General features: G+C 41.8%; 1 protein-coding gene across 8 annotated transcripts in view; it reads left to right on the forward strand.

Moving 5' to 3' along the window:
• The window catches only part of LOC124179853 (sialin), a 115,861-nt gene that overhangs the window by 81,581 nt on the left and 13,211 nt on the right, over positions 1-21,069 (forward strand). For all 8 annotated transcript variants that reach the window (XM_046564664.1, XM_046564692.1, XM_046564722.1 and 5 more), the window contains exons 3-5: positions 4,023-4,294; positions 4,674-4,934; positions 7,466-7,550. In XM_046564664.1, coding sequence (XP_046420620.1) covers positions 4,023-4,294; positions 4,674-4,934; positions 7,466-7,550 — 618 coding nt within the window. The remainder of the gene's footprint in view (positions 1-4,022; positions 4,295-4,673; positions 4,935-7,465; positions 7,551-21,069) is intronic.

Genomic DNA, 21,069 nt, shown 5'->3' on the forward strand with positions numbered 1-21,069 from the left:
TGGTAAAAGTACTGAAAATACTTCTGAATAATAAAGTCGGTAAATTTGTGTCTTTAGGGTGGGTGGGGACTGCACTGTAAAATTGACCCCACTTAATCAGGCGTACAAAGCTGTCGATTTAATTTCTGCCACTTTTTTTGCATACAAATCCTTTCCTCAAACAGGAAAATTAATTTGACCATTTTAGGGTTGTTTGCATAGTGTTTATTTTACAGAAAATGAAAATATGAAAAATCCAGTGCGATTGATTATTCGAAGCCGTCTTTCGAACACGTGAGAAAATAGGCAGCATTTCATCTTCAAAATTATGGAAGGAGATGAACTTTTGAGGAATTGTTTAAAAAAAAAAAACTTCTATAATTGTGGGTTAAATAACCACATCGCTAATCTGTAACATTTGCGGTATGGATGTTAAAAAAAATAAAAAACTACGATATAAGAGGGATTCTCCGTCAACTCGGCCACTTTTTTTCGAACATCTCAGATCTGTCCCATAATTGGTTATATCAAAGTACTCTAAAAGGTACTCTATGTGAATTTTTTCACATTTTTTAATTCATTATTTGAGAAATTGCCGTTTTTTTGTCAAATGAATATATCTCGGAAACTTGAAGTAACGGAAAAAAAATGACTCTACATAAAAGTTGTATTTTTTTGTTAGCTTTCGAGAGTGATTTTTGAAAAAATTTTTACGTTCCGGTAACGCTTATTTTTTACCAAAAAAGGAAAACATAATTTTTTTTAATCAAAAAGGACCCTTTTTCTTTTGCTGAAAAAATTATAGTCTTCCAATATGTGTGACAATATCGCCAAAAAATTGCCAGAGTGGCATGGATCGAGGTTCTAGGGTAAAAAAATGAAGCCACACAAATTCGGTCGAAGTTCCGGTATAAAAAATTAATTTGTGTGGCTTCATTTTTTTTACCCTAGAACCTGGATCCGTGCCACTCTGGCGATTTTTTGGCGATATTATCACACATATTGGAAGACTCTGTAATTTTTTTAGGCAACAAAAAAGGGTAAAAAAAATGAAGCCACACAAATTCGGTCGAGGTTCCGGTATAAAAAAATTATTTTGAGTAGCTTCATTTTTTTACCCTAAAAACTCGATCCGTGCCACTCTGGCGATTTTTTGGCGACATTGTCACACATATTGAAAGACTCTGTAATTTTTCAGCAAAAAAAGGGTCCTTTTTGAATAAAAAAAATAATTTCTTCCTTTTTTGGTAAAAAATCAGCGTTACCGGAACGCAAAACTTTTTTCAAAAATTCATCTCGAAAGCTAAAAAAAAACTACAACTTTTATGTAGAGTCATTTTTTTCAGTTACTTCAAGTTTCTGAGATATATTCATTTGAAAAAAAAAACGGCAATTTCTGAAATAATGAATTAAAAAATATGAAAAAATTCACATACGATACCTTTTAGTAGTACTTTGATATAACCAATTATGGGGCAGATCTGAGATGGTCGAGAATCCCTCATAAATAAACATTATATAGGTACTAGTCATGAAATTTCACCCGATCTAATATTACGGATAAAAGTTTATTAAATTTGGATGAAAATCAGTATGTACCGGATTTTTAAGTTAATAAAATTACGAATATGACTTCAGGCCTCGATAATTCCCAACGGTGGACCCAATATAGCGGAGAAAATTTTTTTAATTCAGTGAATTTTGAAAATCAGCTCCATCTGATCATACACCTTTATGAAAAGTCTTATGTTCTTTTTGTATTCAAAAACTTACCTTCTAGATTTCCTTCTCTTATCGTTAGTATCACCCGCAACTGATCATGAGGCCGTGGAGAGGTTATAATCCCTTTGTCTTCTTTTTCTATTTTTTGTATTTTCTTCTATTGTTCGCAGTTTTCATATTTTTTTGTAATTTTGTAACTTGAGTATTTATTCAGTTTTAGTTTTCTTTATATTTATTTCAATTTAAATTGCTTGTGGCTTATTGGATTCTTGTGCATCGAATTTCACTAATAAATTCGAGAAAATTGTGTCAGCTATTTGCATTCACCATTCTGAATTCCGATGATTAGATTTCGAATCTGTCATAAACGATCCCAAAAACCGTACCCAGATTTTAATGCGAATTTGATTAATTTTTTCAACTTTCTTTTTCACCATATTGGAACTGCAGTCTTGAGTTTCCAAAATATGATCTCAGGTCCTGAATCAGCGACCTCAAAACTCCCCGAATGATGTATTTTATACAATTCTACATGATTATGGAGCAACTTTCAGAAATCCGTCGGCCGTGTTGGATCCACCATTTTATATTTTCACAAGCTGACATCACAGAGGGCTCAGTGCCAAAAAAATCGGGCTAGAATCTGTTCCTTTCATTATTCCAATCATTTTCTAAAAGTTTTCATGAAAATTAGCTCACGAGCAACCATTTACGGTGTAACCGAGTGTAAATTTACACCCAAATTCAGAGACTCCAGTGCCACCTGCTCCTCAGGATGGTGTTTTTAGCGTGGCAACAGCACAGACACGGACGAGCGGCGTATCACATCCCCTAGCGTCACGTCCCAGTGGGGTTACATTAAGAGTCTCTGGTGAAAGTACCAATTCCAAGCCACGCGCACACTGCCAGCGCCAACACATGTAAAACTTTTACTTTGCGGCCAAATGAGTCGAACAAAAACTTGCGCATTTGTTGGCGCTGGCAGCGACCATGTGGCTCAGAGTCGATACTTTCACCAGAGACTCCCGGTATAAGGGCCGCCACTTCGGGCAGAACCATGGTGGAATTAATAAGGTGTGGTATTGCGCAAACCTTGTGAATAACCAGTAGGAAAGTAGTACCATTACGCCAGCCATTAAGAGCGGGAATTTAAAATCGTTAACTGCCGTCAATGACGTAAACTGTATTTGATTAACAGGAACTCAAATGATGTACCTCGATTGTGTTACAGAAATATAAATATCATGTGAGGATCCTGTCATAGTCAGAGACGAAGCGTATAATTTCCCTTTACGAATTTAAAATTTTTATAAGGTATATGTACTCACTTTGGAGGTTAGAATCACTCGGCACACGAAGCTTTAAACTATTCACTTATTATCCTATTTATATTGTATTTTTGGAAAATTTTGATATTTTAGATGTTGTAGTTTTACAAATCCGTTGTATTATTGACACTTTTACACGTATTCACGTTTTTTCTACCAAGGGTTCATGTCTCGTACACATCTACACCTACACAAACAAATAAATATCACGAAAGTTTTATGCAGTATATTACTTGTATGGTATGGTCTCTGACAAAAACAGGGCATGATGATATTAAATTTCACAACTTTTCATTGAAACCATTTCGGCTGTGAATTAAATTTAATATACAACCCTAATTGATGTTCACAATTTGTATTGATTTTGACATACTCGCAGCTTGAAATTCCTTTACATACTTGTGATTGTCAAAATACTTTTGCATAATAATATTGTTACACCGTGAATTTGTTATTAAAACACACTCCTTAAATTGTCAATATCGTGTTTGAATTTTCATAGACTGTATCTGCGAATATGCTTCCAACAAATGAGTATCAAATTTCAGACAGATTTCTTTAACGGTGCAATTATACTAATCGTATTGTTTCTATAATCACGTTATTTGCTGAATATCAGGCATCGTTTTGTAAAACCATTATTAACAATACGTACGACATTGGGGTATACCAAAAAAAAAAAAAAATTTCTACTCTGCTCGTTTCCCATATAAAAAATGAGTGCTTTCATATATTATAAGAAGTGTCGTTCAAGAGAGCCTCTGACAAAAAATATCAAGAATTCATGAAAATCATACTGGTGAGACACCTGCTAGACTTCATTGACCGAAACCCCCTTCCCTGAAGTGGAATTGCACACCACATTGACTAAAATCACAAGGTGGTACAGGGTATAGACTAAAAATGTAATGTTTCATGCATGAAATTCAATTAATCAAGAATGTTTACTGGTAATATGTTAGTGACTGATTTTCACTGATTTTTGTTTTTAAGGAAACGAATGGTTATCTTGTCGAGATGTACTATGGTACCTTAGCTTCTGTGGGTTTGCTATTGACTACATACTAAGAATCAACTTGAGTCTGACCATTGTAGCTATGGTCGCGCCCCGGTCCGAATTCGTAGCGATTGCACAATGCACACAAGACATATCGGCAACAATAAACTCAAGTCTTTCCAAACTGTTGGTAAACTCATCATCCCCTACAAGTGTTGAAGAGAATACCATTATTCCATCATTGGGTCTTGCAGAAAGCCAGAAATACGTAGGTGAATCGTCATTTATCGTTTCTTAATATATTTTCATTTAAGAAAAAATTGGGAAATATTCATCATATGAAAATCAGTCAGTTTGATCAAGTTTTCAAATGCTATCCACCGGTTGAATTTATTTTACATCCTTATGACAAATTTCAGATCAATTTGAATTCGATTTCTCATTAGTCTGTGAAAAATATGTCAGCATTTATCAATTTCTACTTGGTCCTTCCAAAACAACTCAAAATTTGCTTAGAACGCCTTGTCATATGTCGAGAAAAATTAGATTGCTATTTAACTATCCCTATTTTATCTATCTTATGCGGACAAAGTAAAATAACTTTGTATTAATCACTTTGGAGAAAATTTGCTTATGAAATGTTTCAGGGTTCATCAATAAATGATACTGAGTACCCCGATCGATTTTCCTGGAATGAGTATGAACAAGGCCTCGCTCTGGGAGGATATTATTGGTTGCACTGGGCCATGCAACTTCCTGGTGGCATCTTAGCACGTCGTTATGGAACGAAGCTTGTCTTTGGCTTAGCTAATTTCATTCCCGCTTTGTTGGGCTTCTTTATACCACTTTTCGCCCGATATCATCTATATGCCTTTGTGCTTATAAGAGTTCTCCAAGGAGCGCTTGCAGTATGTACAGTATTCCTTCTGGATAAAGACGATGAGGGGAATATAATTCTTCGAAATTACTTTCGTCCAGCAATACAGGTTGCTTCACACTATACGGCACGGACCGTCACGTAACGGCAACGGAACGTATAGAAATCAGTACGAGGAAACCTTGTAGCATAGATTTCAGTAGGACTGTACATACTAACCAACAACGATCTTCTCGTTCCATCAATGACACACAACAGCTCCGACCGACAACATTGCCACAAAGAATGTTTTGATGGTCCGCTACGGTACATTTCCTGGCTCGTCCGCCAGTCTGCACACAAAAACGGTACAAGACGGTCGGAACAGAGCGAAAATGATCAAAGAATATTAACCCTAGAACAGTATGATATATTGTGATACGAGGGCAGGAAGTTGGCTATTCCTGATGAGTGTGAACCACAAACCCGCACTCGTGATAAACGATAATTTTTGTAACACATGTAATGGCAGGTTCGACTCGAGACAATCGTAAATATGGTAGTCTAACCCGACGTAGGCGGGTTGCTGCACCACAGCGGACGTGATCGTATTCACGGATCATCATGATCATCAGATGGCGGTAGTTGCACCGGTTTCGCTCAAAAGACTGTTACTAAAATACCATTTCCTAATGGTTGTGTGATATTTCCTAACATCTTCTGAACTATGGAGAATCGGGTATTTCGCACGTCCGCCACGGTACGCAAATTCGAACTTCCCGTGCAAGTGTTACAAAATGTTTCTTCCTTTACCTATTCTGGTAACGACGTGTGAAAAAACTCTCTGATCTTGTAAATTCCATCTCTCAGGTACATCATGTCGTTGAGGGTCCTATAGGGTATCATTTTCTTCGTTATGTAATAAAGAATCACGTGGGCCAACTGGCTCTACCTGCTCTCGGGTAGTGAAAATAACTTATGGTCGGTGTCTTCAATCGAAAACGAAAGCTGTGCGGTGTCAAAACTCCCTGTTGTTTTTTTATCCCCCGTTACCGTTCTAGGGTTGATTGAAAATGTAAAGTCGTGCATGGCATTGTACTTAATGAACTACCCGAGGTTTAGCGATACTGGAGTTGAGGAGAATGCTTGGAGAGCAATTGCAAAGTAAGAACCAGTCAGATCAGATATATTATTTATTATTTTTAACAACAATTGTGAGAAAATTGTATTTTGCCAGTCAACCTGTTTTTTCGACTCTTTGGTTTTGTCTTCGTCTAGAAGTAAAGCTAAGATCACAACCAGTAAATCCTCGCATGATGATTGGTTCATTACGACGCTGAATGTTAACTGATCGATAATTGCTGGTACACTCTGAACGTACTTGTAAAAGTATTGTATCCATGCCGGTACGTTTCATTGCCATTACACGATGGTCTGTGCCGTGCGGTGCGAATCAACCTTAGCTAGGACACGACTCGGCTGTGCCTCTGACTTCACCTCTGACGTGAAAGAAAGACGTATATGGAAGCATAGGTCTTATGGGCCCGCTGAAGCTAACTCTTGAGGTGATCTGAGCGAGCTTATCACCCCAACCGCCGGGAGTGTCCGCGGTGTTCCGTGTCCGTGCACCCACGACCCCGAGATTGACGTATGCACTACTGCTTACGATTAGCGCCGCTTTCACGTACGCGCGTATGGTAACGTCAAGCGTTCATTTGGGTTATTAAATTGCTGGATTTGATGTTAGCATGGAACCTGTGCCTCCATATACATCCTTATTTCATTCCTCTGAATAGGGCCGCGTGCCATTCGCATCAATTGCATTTTATTTTTGAGGCGAAATCCTTTTTTCACTTGATTATTGGTAAGTATAAAACATGGAATAAAAAGTTTATACCGATCAAGAAATCATCCCGCAAGCAGGAGCGATATCAAATTTAAAAATGATTTGAAGAGGTATGCCGCTGAAAAGAACAAAATGCGTATTCCAAACGAAACCAATAATTTTACAGATTTATTTCATGCTTTCTGTATATTGTCTGAGTTCCGGTGAATACGATTAAAAAACGATCTATTTTGTATTGATCTTACAAAAAGTATCAATTCAATTCGATGTCACTTGCATTTTCGTGTATTCATACAATAAAAACGACTTGGGTTAAATAAAAAATATATAAACTTATATGCATTCCCTGGCGTGCAAGTTCCAACGTCAGGATTTTCAGAATCATTTATCAATGAACTAATTTAAGTTATTGAATGTGATTCTGAATACATGTATATGAATACGAGAATATTTTGCAAAATATGTTAAGAATGACATGACGGATAATCAATAAGTGATGTAGAGTGTTTTCCAATAGTAGCTATGTACAGAGTTAATTGTCCAAACACTCGTACACAGAAAGTAGTGGGAAAGCGCTCGAGCAAGAATTAGGAGAAGTGGCTCTGTTCAGAGGGGTCCTATCTGGAGGGAATACTGTATTTATACTTGATAACTTACCAAAGAAGGTTAAGAATCAATTCGATAGAAATAATGGAACTCAAAAAAATTAGTTTTGGATCCTCCATTTTTTCGCGTAGGGTGCAGCTTGGCCCGCCATGCACAACATGACAGCTAAATGGATTCCTTCTAGCGAGAGAAGCAAGTTCGTCAGCTCTTATCTTGGTAAGTTGAGAAATCAATTTTTGAATGTCTGTCATTTCATCTTATGGAATTTATAATCACATAACCACTCCCACAACCAACGTACCGCAATGTAGATATTATGAGTGATTTTGACTAGCCAAAATGAGTCATCGAATTTATCCGAAATGGTGTTACCAAGCCGATAATTTTTTTGGCAGTCTCGGATTTATGGAGAAAAGTTCAAAGCTGGCATATGAATTTCACTGAAATTGATAGTAATAATACGCTTTATGCATGGTAAACTTCAGCTATGTGACTTATTACGTTGATTATGATTAGAAGCTTTCCATAAACTACGTAGCTCTATTTCCGCCACTCTTAACCGGGGGGGGCCTTCCTCCCCCCCCCCCCCCCCCCTCCTCCCTGACCTGCCCAGAAAGGCATGTGACTTACAGTTAGAAATTTATATACTAATTAATTGATATACGAGTATTTTTGTTTTATAATTTTTGTTATTACAAGGTATCCGAAAAAACAAATTCCGAGATGGAGCCACACATGAAAATCATTATTAACCCTCTGCGATCTGTGGAGGTCAAAATGACCCCACTCTCAATTTTAACGCCAAATAACTATAAGTTGTTGTTGAACGAGGTTAGTGCGCTATCTGGTAGCGCTTTGAAGTGTCCTCTGTGCGTAGAGAATAGAGGCGTTACGTTCCACGTACTATTATCTACGTAACAGCTGTTGAGAAAACATTGCGTGCGCGTTGGAGTCATGTTAACCCCTTGCCCCGTAGCCATATTCTAACATCTTACTTCGTGATGTGTTCCCAAAAAACTAATCGCAAAACAAAGAACCAGTCGCCACTTTGCCGGCGACCGATGTGCAGCGACCACAGGGTCCTTCTGTGCATGGATTGTGCGGAATCGGAGTACTGAAATATTTTTTTCCGTAATTTATACAATAACGTATCCATGTACTGCTCAAAAAATTATTGAGAAAACAATATTTAATAAAATGACTAAAGTGTTTCATAATTTTATGTTCTTACATACTTCAAAATAGACCCTTTTCAGGTCTCAAAATAAATACCTTTTTTAGATCGCTTACTATCGAGCTATTTTTCCTTAAAAATATCACGTTTCAAAAGTATCACCTGCTGCTGCATACAGGGAGTTTGATTCAATGAGCAGTTGTCGAACCACCTCTATACCCACCCAAGATGTTATTTGGGTAAGTTCAAGTCCCATCTTGTCACTGGCTTCGATCCAAAAATGATGGAAGGAATGATAAATGCGATAAAGAAGGTTTACTTGAATCCGTAGACGTTTTATTACAGTAGTGAAAGAATGAGGTAAACGTGTTAACGAAGTGAATTTTGGAATAGATAGAATTAGATTTGAAATTCTAAGTCGAGTAGATGAACGTTCGAATCCAATTTTTTTTACTTAATGGAGGATGGGATAGAAGTATCTTTGATGAAGGGTAGCATAGAAGTGCAGCTGAGACAAAGAGTGCGAGTCCACGAAAGGTGAGGGAATCCAGAATAGTTGCGAATAGAATTAGAGCAGACTAAGGGCGATGAGACTGCATAGAAATAGGAGAGGATGGAGACTGTAAGATTATTATAAGGAATGTGGGAGAGTTAACAGGTAGCGAAAAGATGGGGAAGACGTTTGGCGGAACGCCAAACGTAACACACACATAAAGTTCATAAAAAAATATTGAAAAACGTTAAAGTTGAAATGAATGAATTTTTTAGTGGAAAAAGGTATTTTCACACGTTTGGTCCTTCCAAATTTTGTCGCGCCACCTCATGATTTGATTGTACATCCAACAACGATTAGTACTTAATTTACAATGTCCAAAGTATATCCCTGAAATTTTATGAGTCGATCGATGCAATACTGTTCGTGTGACAGCTATTTAAAGACGATTGGGGTTATTCCGACAATTTCTGACCATGACGTTTGGTACCGGAAGTATAACCGCGGAGGACTAACAGGAACAAAATTATTCTCAGATTTTTCACGATATCAAGTTAAGTTTCAAGTGTACCTATTCCGAAAATACGTCATTGAAACCGTCGATTGCATAAGAGATAATATTACACGCGGCAAAACGAATGAGAATGCATCAATTATAAAACCACGTATCGCAGACTAAGACCCCCGCCGCCCTCCGTGAATCCTAGCATAGCCTTTCATCAAACCTCTCGCTCCCTCAAACTAGCTACATCATTTATGGACAGCTTCTTAGAGCTTATTCACTCACGAACGAGGTAAAACGTTATACAGCGGTGTTTCACATGGAATTCCTAGCATAACAGTCCAGAGTCTTCGTTTCAGGCAACGGTAACGGCAAAATATGGAAGTTTGCAAGTCATGATAATTGGCGGTTGTGAATTAATCACAACATTTTTTTTTCCAGATATTATTAGGATGTGAACTATGAATGCAAACCTCTTTATTATCAATAAAAATATTTTGTTGCTTTTTACAAACCTCCATCATCTTGTGAGGTTGTTCAAATAATATGAGCTTGCAACAAATAGCCATTGGACGTACGTGTAAGTTATGAGTTTCCCATACTAAAGTATCAATTCAACGAGAGGGTAGTATATTTGATGTAATTGTTTTGTGTTTAGTACTTGTCGTAATTTATAAAAATCCGGGGCATATATCTTAGTTTTTTTGCTACGTACTCAACATGGGAATCCCATCGAAAGTATTGGTCGATAACAATTCCAAGATATTTCGCCGAAACGGTGTTTACCGGGACAGTGCAGTTGCATACTTCCTGCCTCTCACAAATTCTCTCATGTATTTCAATCACATCAAATTGCGAAACACTATGGCTGTAACATCGGAAAGCAATGTATTGTGTTTTTTTCATGTTTATTGTCAGATAATTGGCCCGAAACCAGTCCCTAATAACTGGGAACTCACTTTTAACCTTGGCCTTGGCTTCGGCCCAAGATGATCCTTGAAATATAAGTGACGTGTCATTGACGTAGCTGATAATCTTGTCGGCGATTTGACTTTCAAATATATCATTTATATTGTAACGTTCTTGGACGTTACGGAAATAAATATGGATTCGTGAGTTTGATTATCAAACCAAAATCAAAGGCGTGAATAAATGTCGTGAAAAAGCTTTAATTGCAGGGTACGTGTTTCTGGTTTTAAGTCTGAAACAAGACTGTTTTTACAATAATGTTGGTTGACGCAGCAACCTGATTCTTTTGAAAGACATAAGAGGTTTATAAACGTCTTTTATCTATGATGACTACTAGATCATTAAAAAGGGGGCAAAACGGGTGATTTCACCCTTTGTAACAATATATAGGAAAAGGCATTGGCCCCAACACTGACCCCTACGGAACCCCATAATTTATTGCCTCTGGCATACTACACTGGTGTTTGATTTTAACGATTTGCGATTTACCAGTCTAATCGTTTCTAATCAGTGAGTGCGTGTACAAATAATAAAATTTCACCAGTTTATTCATTTATATGTCGATAACAACAAACTTTGATAAGTGCCGTAGCAGTGTCGCTCGATTTAAGACTTCAAATCACTAGGGCGCTGCAGCAGCGCCGCTTGAGTTCACACTTGAAATCGGCCGGGCGCCGTATCGGCGCCGCTCGAGTGCAAAGGGTTAATACTCATATTTTTACCGTGATTCCGTTAATCCCCGGTGCTTTCGTTAGTTTTTAATGAATTGATGCATTTACATAATTCTGTAATGTCCACTTCTCTGAGAACCATCAAGTTTACTACCCGCTGTACATTTACAGTTCTATCAATATGCCTCCTGATTTTTGCCGCAAGGTTAGCACCAATATCGCAAAAAATTATTGAATACCGTCGCCATGTCAGACCCGTTGGTTATAACTCTACCGTCTTTAACGACCAGCTTCACTGTCTTGCTCTCACTGTCCGGGTTTATAATTTCATTAACCACTTTCCACGTCTGTTTCGGATCATCATTTGAGTTTCTTATTTTAGCTCTATGTTACGCAATTTTAGACTTTTTTAGCACAGACGCTACATTGAATTTTTTTTTGGATAGAAAAGAAAAACTCAATAAGTTCAAAGAGAAGGGATAATTGGATGACTGGTAGAAGGAGTTGCAATAAAATTGTTACACTCGAGAATTACAATAATAATTAGGATAATAAACTTTATTAGAATGATAGCGAAAATTAGTTAACAGGTTGAGCTCGGAATGACTTTGTCTGTAACTGCTCCTTTACAGAGCTGGAGACGAACTGAAAGAAAATACGAATGCCTTCTCTCTCTGTACTTTGGTACGACGCCTCTTGCGTCGTTTACCGGTAGCTCGAGAGTCAAGGTACCGGTATAGTCGGACTCTGCTCGAACCAAGTCAACATAATAAAATTTTCTATGCTCGTTTTAAGGCATCGACTACTTTGGCCTATATAACATCTTCTACAATCACTACAAGGTATTTTATAGACTAAGTTGGAACAATTTTTCATGGGCAATTGGTCATTTGGTAAGACGAACAGACATGACCTTATTATAATTGAAATTGTGATGACAATCCAACCTGTGTCTCGTCAAGGCTGTTTGCGGACGCTTGTGTCTGAAATTTCTAAGAGATGAGCTATATAAACGCCTCTCACGTCGTTTACCGGTAGCTCGAGAGTCGAGGTACCGGTATAGTCGGACTCTGCTCGAACCAAGTCAACACTTCCGCCGTTTGAGTAGAGTCAGAGTTCCTTAACCCCGATGTCGTCCCTCAGTTTACAAAAACGATTTTTCGTTAAAGCCTTTGTAAGGATGTCGGCCTTCTGTTCTTCGGTCCGAAGGTATTCGACTCTCAGTTCATCAGCTTGAACTTTCTCTCGCACGAAATGAAACCGCACTTCGATGTGTTTCGTCCTTTTATGAAACTCCGGGTTTCTTGCGAGTCGAATTGCACTTTGGTTGTCTACGTGGATGACCGTTGCCTCTTCACAAGGCTGCTCGATGTCGAATAACAGTCTTCTCAGCCACATCGCTTCCCGCGATGTTATCGACGCTGCCACGTACTCTGCTTCAGTTGTACTGAGCGTGACGAGTTCTTGACGTTGACTTGCCCAAATCACCGGGCCACCAGCCAGCTCAAAAACGTACCCGGTTGTGGATCTTCTCGTTTCCACATCTCCTGGGAAGTCAGCGTCCGAGTATCCTCTCAGAATCAACCCGCCGTACTCGCCTTGATATTTTATTCCGTAGTTCACCGTCCCGGCGACGTACGAAATGATGCGCTTCACCACGCGCCAATGTTCCTTGCCGTGTCGATTGAGAAATTTGCTAACCAAATTTACTGCGAACGATATGTCTGGGCAAGACACAATCGACAGGAACATCAGAGACCCCACGGTCTCTCGATACGGAACTTCTTCGCCCTCTTCACCTTCGGATAACGGTAGAAGTTTCGATCCCGCTTCACGCGGTACACTTGTCGACTTCGTATCGACCATCTCGAATCTCTCGAGAATTTTTCTCGCGTATGTGCTCTGATGCACAAACACTGTCCTCGTTGATCTGTCTCGTTCGATCTGCATTCCCACGAACAAGCTTGCGTCTCCGATGGTGATTTTGAACGCTTCCTTCAGATGTTTGAGAACGACGTCGATCGCTCCTCTGTTCTCCGCTGCTACCAGGCCGTCGTCGACAAAAAGGGCCAGGTACAGGACGCTTTCTCCCACTCGACCGACAAGAATACATTTGTCCGCGCTCGTTTCTTTGAATTTAAATTTCCGGAGGAACGAGCTGAATTCCCGATTCCAGCAGCGAGGGGATTGTTTTAATCCATACAGCGACTTATCGAGGAGGCATACTTTGCTCTCTCGCGATCCCTCGTCTACCGGCAGTCCATCGGGCAATTCCATGAAAATCTCTTCGTCGAGTGTTCCGTACAAAAATGCTATTTGTGCGTTAAATTGAGAAAGCTCCAAATCTTTTGCTGCAACCACAGCCAAAAGAATCCGCAGCGAGTCGTATCTCATGACTGGAGCGAACCTCTCGGTAAAGTCCACGCCTTCTCTTTGCATGAACCCTCTTGCTACGAGAGGAGCCTTGTATCGACGAATTTTTCCTTTTTCGCCTTTTGAGACCTTGAAAACCCATCTTGAATCGATTGTTTTCATTCCTGGTCGCCTGTTCACCAGCGTCCAGGTTCCGTTTTCCCGGTGTGATTCGAGTTCCGAGTCAACGGCTTTCCACCATTTTTCCGACTCTCTGCTGCGAAGGGCTTCTCCGTAGGTTACCGGTATTGAAGACTCAGCGACGTTTGTTTCGAATCTCGACGGCTTTCGAATGAGATTCCGATCTCTTAATTATCGTTTTTCACCTTTAGCAGCTTCCGGCTGTTCCACTTCTTCCTCAGCTAACTCGAACACCCCGTCGTCGTCGTTTTCTTCGTCTTCTTCCGCCGGAGCTGGAATGATTTCTTCGATCATTTCACGCTCTTCTTTCTTCGGCAAAATCAGCTCACTCGATTTGCCTTCCTCGGATAGAACTGACAGTCCGACGACACATCTCGCGACACTATCACCTTTTTATTTTTTTGGGTCGAAGAGTCTGTAATTCGAGGAATTACTCTTGTAACCGACGAGAGTCATTTCCTTCGCGCGCGCATCTAGTTTTCTGAGTTGCTGCTTCGGTACGTTGACAAACGCTTCTGAGCCGAATATCCTCAGATGCGTCAGGTCCGGCTTCACACCGATCCATTCTTCGTACGGAGTTTTTCCTTTTGTTACACTCGATGCTCCAGCTCGGTTCATCAAGTACACGGCTGTACTGCACGCTTCCGCCCAAAGATATTTGGAAAGATTTTTCGCCAGTAGCATGGTCCGCGCACTTTCAATCAACGTTCGATTGTCTCTTTCCGATTTACCGTTCTGCTGTGGCGTGTACGGAGCTGTGAACTCGCGTTGAATTCCTCTGGAATCCGTGTAGCTTTCCATTTCCTTGTTTTCAAACTCCGTACCGTTGTCCGACCGAAGAATCCGCATCGGCCTGCCAAATTTGTTTTCGATGAGTTTGTCGAACCTTTTAAACTTTTCAAGAACGTCACGTTTGAGTCTTAGGAAATATATATGACGAAAACTCGTCGCATCGTCTTTAAATGTCAACAAAAATCGCGCACCACCGAGAGATGTTTCGGACATCGGTCCGCACACATCCGTGTGGATCACTTCTCCCGGTGTTGTCTGTGCGCGAACTCGCGTTTTCTTGAACAGTTTTCTATGGGATTTCCCTTCCTGACACGAACCACAAAAACTGTCTGAGTTTTCCGAAAACTCGACGCCTTTTACTAGGTTTTCTTTGACTAGGCTTCGCACCACCTGTGCGTTCACATGTCCAAGTCTCTCAGGCCAAACTCGAAAACTCGTTTTCACAACGTTGGCTTCACTGCCGCACTTCGCACTTTTGGTTTTAAAAATCATTCGATAGATTTTATTCTTGAGCTTCACGCCGTCACCAACCGCGAACCCGTTATTGTCAATACGCACGCCATTTCCCCGAAAAAGCACTCCGAGGCCTTTCTCCGCACAGACGCCGACCGAAAATAAATTTTTCGTCATATCTGGGACGTGTAACACGTTTTCAATACGAGACGATACCCATCCGTCGTCTACGAACTTCACGATCTCCACTGTACCGACTCCCGCGACACGACACTCTTTACTGTCTCCGAGAGACACCGTGTTACCTACCGGTAACTCGCGATAGTCACTTAACCAGTCCCGTCGGTAAGTGACGTGACGCGACGCTCCGCTGTCGGTCAACCAGCTATCGCTTTTATCGGCAGCGAGTATTCTTCTCACTACCTCCGACGGAATTTGAAACACAGCACTTCTACCGGTATCTTTCTCATTACCCGCACTCGTGTTTTCAACGACAAAAGCACAATCACTCGAATTGTTTCCGCCACCGTCACTGCCCTTCTTTTTACAGGATGACGCGTAATGGCCAAGTTCTTGACACTTGAAACACCGCACTTTGGGCTTCGCACCCTTTTTCCTATATTTCGTGTCCTGCTTTGAACTCACTTTTCTTTTGTCCTTGTCCTTTTCCTTTTCTTTCGAATTTCTGATCGCTACGAACGCACTTTCACTGTTGTCGTTCGCTGACAGACGCGACTCCTCGCGACGCAGCCGTTCCTCCAGATTCTCAAGCGTTTGCATTTCTGGCGGCATATTGTCCCATGCGGTCAGGAAATTCGAATATTTCGGCGTAAGACTTCTCAAAATCTTCGCCATGATCGTTGTATCTTAGACTGTCTCTCCTACGTCTATCAGCTGAGTCGTCATGTTATTTACTTTGGCGACGTGCTGAGTGATCGAGTCGTTTGCTTCCATTCTATACTCATACAGTCTCGTCGAGAGCATTAATTTGTTCGACGCCGATCTTTGTTCGTGAATCGACGCCAATTTTCTCCACATTTCACATGCGGTTTCATAAATCAATAATGGTCGCATTTGTTCTGACTCGAGCGTTGACGACAGAAGGAACATGGCACGCGCATTCTCGACGTCCCATGCCTGTTGTGGGACCGGAGCTCGAGCGCCACCTGGTAAACGAAAAGGTCACTAGGCGCTAGGGGTTTGCCGGCCCACGGCATTCCCGTCGAGCACGCTCAAACCGCATGCACGTGTAGCCTCCTTTATTCTACCTCCAGAGAACCCAGCGAAACATAAAACATGGTATCAGAAGTGTCGAATTAAACAAACACTTCTCGGGATCAAGGGGAAACAACAGTCTCATCGCATAGTAGCCGCGAACTAAGCCCCAGCACGGTTGAAATACACAAAGCAAGATGGGTGATCCTGCCCCCGTAATCCAAGTTAACGCCAGCGCAGCTAACTTTCTGCAACTCCCGAACAACTTCGACTTCTGAAAACCAGAAACGTGGCCCACCTGGAAAAAACGTTTCATGAGATATTTAAACGTAGCAGCCCTGTTGGCGAAACCAGCAGTGGAGAAGATCGACCTCTTGCTGTACGCGATGGGGGAAAAAAGTGAGGAGATCTATATGCAAGTGATGCCAGAGCCCGACGGTAAGAGTTTTGAAGACGTGATGCAAGCCTTCACGGACTATTTCGAGCCAAAGAAAAACGTTGTCTTCGAGAGGTCTCGTTTCAACTCTCGATCTCAGCTCGCCGGAGAAACAGTCGACCAATACGTCACAGCGTTGCACGTCATAGCGGAAAAGTGCAATTATGGTCAGCTAAGGGACGAGTTAATTAGAGACCGCATCGTCATGGGGCTAACAGATACGCGAACAAAAGAGCGCTTGCAACTCAAGTCCGACCTAACCCTAGATTCCGCCGTGACTATCGCTCGCCAAACCGAAGATCAGCGTCGGCAAGTAAAATCTCTACCGGCAGCTCCCGAAGTCATCGACATCGATAGAGTGAAAGTCGTCGCCGGCGGTGGCCAACCCTCCGCGCCGAAAGGACAAAATACGGATTGTTCGAGATGCGGCCTGAAATTCCACTAAAACAACAAATGTCCGGCGCTAACCTCCAAGTGTCGCAGCTGCGGAAAAATCGGTCATTGGGACAAAGTCTGCAGATCAAAATCGGTGAATCTCGCACAAGCCGCAACAAGCGAGGTTACAGACAAAGAAGAAGAAGAGACCAGCAAGGTCTATTTCCTGGGGAACGTCTCGCAAAGCGGAAGCAACAACGACTTCGACGTGAATGCCTTCATCGTCGATTTTCAGCAGAGCAGAAAATTCCACATAGATACGGGGGCAGACATAACCTGTGTGAAATACTGCGACGTCCCAGTAAGCGAGCTAGGTAAGATAATTAAAAAAAAAATGAATGTGCAGGGTCCCGATGGGAAATATTTAGATGTAGTCGGAGTGCTGCCCGTAACGATAAGAATCAACAGTCATGCTAAACAGGTGCGATGTTGCATAATAAAAAACCTTCGGAAGAACCTTTTCGGAAAAGACGCGATTAAAATCTTTAATCTGGTGCGAATAATGGGCCCGCTCCAGGCTAGTGAAAATTCGTCGGTGCGCATCGAGCAAGAATTTCCGGAAATTTTTAAGGGCCTCGGAAATTCCAAGCAAGAGTTTAAAATTCATCTGAAGCGCGATATTATTCCGTTCAGCCAGTCAGTCCCTTGATCAGTACCGATACCGCTGCTTCCTAAGTTAAAGATCGAATTAGCCAAGATGGAAAAAGACGATGTAATAGAGCGAGTAAAAGAGCCGACAAAGTGGTGTAGCCCTATAGTTTGCATTCCGAAAGGCGAAACGGTTCGAGTTTGCGGAGATTACACTCAGGTCAATAAGAACATACTAAGGCCTGTCTTCCCAATTTTAAATGTCGATATTTCTCTGGCACGTATGAGACGGGCTAAATTCTTCAGCAAACTAGACGCTAAATCGGGATTTTACCAGATAAAGTTGGATCGCGAGAGCCAAGAACTAACTACTTTCATTACCCCGTTAGGGAGATATGCGTTTAAAAGACTACCGTTCGGAATAATTTCAGCGCCAGACTTGTTCGCGGAGGTCTTTTCGAGAATTTTTGACGACATGGCAAACGTAATCGTTCACATGGACGATATACTGATCTATGGGGAATCCATGGAGCAGCATGACGCGATCTTGAGAGAGGCTCTGAAACGTATCAGTAAGGAAGGAATAACGCTAAATTAGTCAAAATGTATAATCGGCGTGCAAGAGGCGCAGTTCCTTGGGCACTTAGTCTCAGCTCAGGGCATAAAAATTTTGCCAGAAAGAGTTTCGGCCATACAAAATTTTCCGGAGCCTACAAACAAAACGTCCTTAATGCAATTCCTCGGGATGGTCAATTTTGCCGCAAAGTTCCTTCCGAACAGGTCTACCATCCTTGAACCCCTCAATTCTCTCTTAAAAAAAATTCAGCGTTCGTGTGGGACTCAGCTCAAGAAAACGCGTTTCGGGAAATAAAAGAACTTTTAGCAGCAGCTCCCATCCTGGCTCTGTACGACTATTCAAAACCTATATGGATTCAAGCAGATGCTTCAAGCTACGGTATCGGTTTTGTTCTTTTGCAGGGGAATAGCGAGGAGCGGCAGATTGTCGCCTACGGTTCGTACACTTTAACACCTACAGAACAACGTTATTCCCAAATTGAGAAAGAGGCTCTAGCCTTGACGTACGCAGCCGAAAAATTCGCGGATTATATAGTTGGAATCACGATAGCCTTCGAAACGGATCACAAGCCCCTCCTTCAAATTCTTCAAACGACGCCTCTGGACGATTTAACGCCGCGTTTGCAACGTTTCCGTCTTCGCCTTATGCGTTACAGCTATACCGTAAAATACACCCCCGGAAAATCCTTGGTACTGGCCGATGCTCTATCTCGCAACCCAGAAAAAAGAAACGCGAATACCAATGTAATCGAACAGGACACTTCTGATTTTGTATTGGCCACTATCAAGAGCCTTCCAGCCTCTAATGACATGTTGCATAAAGTCCGCGACGAACAAGGAAAAGACGCAATTTGTCAGCTACTAAAAAAGTTCTGCGCAACCAAATGGCCGTCGAAAAATCAGATCCCGACCGAGTTGAAAGAGTACGCGCCACTCAAACACCACTTCTCGATCGGCGACGATCTCTTACTGTACAACAGCCGTTTGGTAGTTCCGCGCAGGCTCCAAAAAGAATTATTACTTCGCCTACACGAGGGCCATTTAGGTATCACGAGGTGCAGAGACAGAGCAAAACAAGCCATTTGGTGGCTGGATCTATCGACGCAACTAAAAAACCTAATACTCAACTGCCCAAATTGTGTAGAGCATCGAGTTAACCCGAGCCAACCCTTCATACAGGAAGATTTCCCGGCCAGACCGTGGCAGAAAATCGGCATAGATCTCTTTAAACTAGACCATTGGTACGTTATTGTCACCGACTACTACTCGCGGTACTTCGAGTTTTTCCGTCTCGGATCGTTAAGTTCGAAAGCGATCATAGAGGTTTGTAAAGAAGCGTTTTCAAGGTATGGTTTGCCGGATATCGTTCGTTCGGACAACGGTCCACAGTTCACGTCCGAATTTAAGCTGTTCGCCGACCAATACGGTTTTCTATCGGTGACAAGCTCACCTCACTTCCCGCAAAGCAACGGAGCGGTAGAAGCAGCAGTAAAAACAGCAGAAAACTTAATAAAAAAGTCCAAGGACGACGATATCCACCTAGCCCTGCTTGCATATAGAAGCACACCCCTGGAAAACGGTTTCAGCCCCGCAGAATTATTTTTGTCAAGACGGATTAAATCGAGCATTCCAATGCTGCCAAGGAGGCTTCTACCAGCTGTCAGTGCTACAAAAAAGCTCAAATGCGACGAGGCAGCTCGAAAAATGCGGCAAGCTCGTAATTTTAACTCTAGACACCACGCCGTTGAATTATCTCCACTCAAAGCAGGAGACCCTTTTGGATTATCGATCTCATGACGTATGGAAAAATACAAAGCCCTTCAAGTAAGCCTAGATCCTATTGGGTACCAACAAGCAACGGAATGATCCGACGTAACCGTTTTCACCTCGTACCGGCGCCATATAAAAAATTTGATCCGAGTTCAAGTAAATACAGTCCTGGGGTAGTCGACGATCCAAGCTCCGGTCCATCTTTAGTCAATAAGGGTAGAAGGGTAGAGGAAGCAGAACAAAACAGTATTCGCCCTAAGGTAGAAAATATGCCTCCCAAAACAGCGACCTCGGATAAGGTTCAAGACGACGAATCCGGGGCGAGTAGCGCGACGGAGGACGACAATCCCGTCGAAACCGTAACCGAGCCACCAAGCGAAATAACCCAATCGGAAACCACGTCTAGACCTTAGAGGCAAACGAATAGACCGTCGTGGTGGAAAGATTATTGGACCTCGTCCTAGTATTTAGAAATAAAAAAGCGTGTCATGTAAGTTTAATGTTAAGTTCGCCAAAATTGTATTCATCGATGAAAAAAAAAAAACCTCATTGTACTGTTATTATGATAAAGGGGAGATGTTGTGGGACCGGAGCTCGAGCGCCACCTGGTAAACGAAAAGGTCACTAGGCGCTAGGGCGTTTGCCGGCCCACGGCATTCCCGTCGAGCACGCTCAAACCGCACGCACGTGTAGCCTCCTTTATTCTACCTCCAGAGAACCCAGCGAAACATAAAACAATGCCTTAGCCTCTGGTGTCGTTCCGGCCGGCCTCATTTTTGCACCGTTCACAATTCCCCAGATACGATGCGCCATAAATAACGCCCGCATCTGAAATTTCCAGTCTTGATAATCACGTCGAATTTTGAGATATTCTTTGTTATGATTGCCTCAGACATCGTGGATTCGTTTTGCTCTCTTCCTGCGCACGAACTCTCACACGAGGTACTATATCCAAAATGGCCGTCCGCCGGTTACACCACGTGACTTTCAAACCGGGATTGCTTACCGGTACGCTTCCCGCGTTTTCACACCGCGTTTTACGCAGCACATTTCACACGTTAATTACACCGCGTTTTACGCTTCTCGTGTGGCGAAACCGCACTTTTCG

This window comes from Neodiprion fabricii, chromosome 1 (assembly GCF_021155785.1).
Source record: "Neodiprion fabricii isolate iyNeoFabr1 chromosome 1, iyNeoFabr1.1, whole genome shotgun sequence".
NCBI lineage: Eukaryota > Metazoa > Arthropoda > Insecta > Hymenoptera > Diprionidae > Neodiprion > Neodiprion fabricii.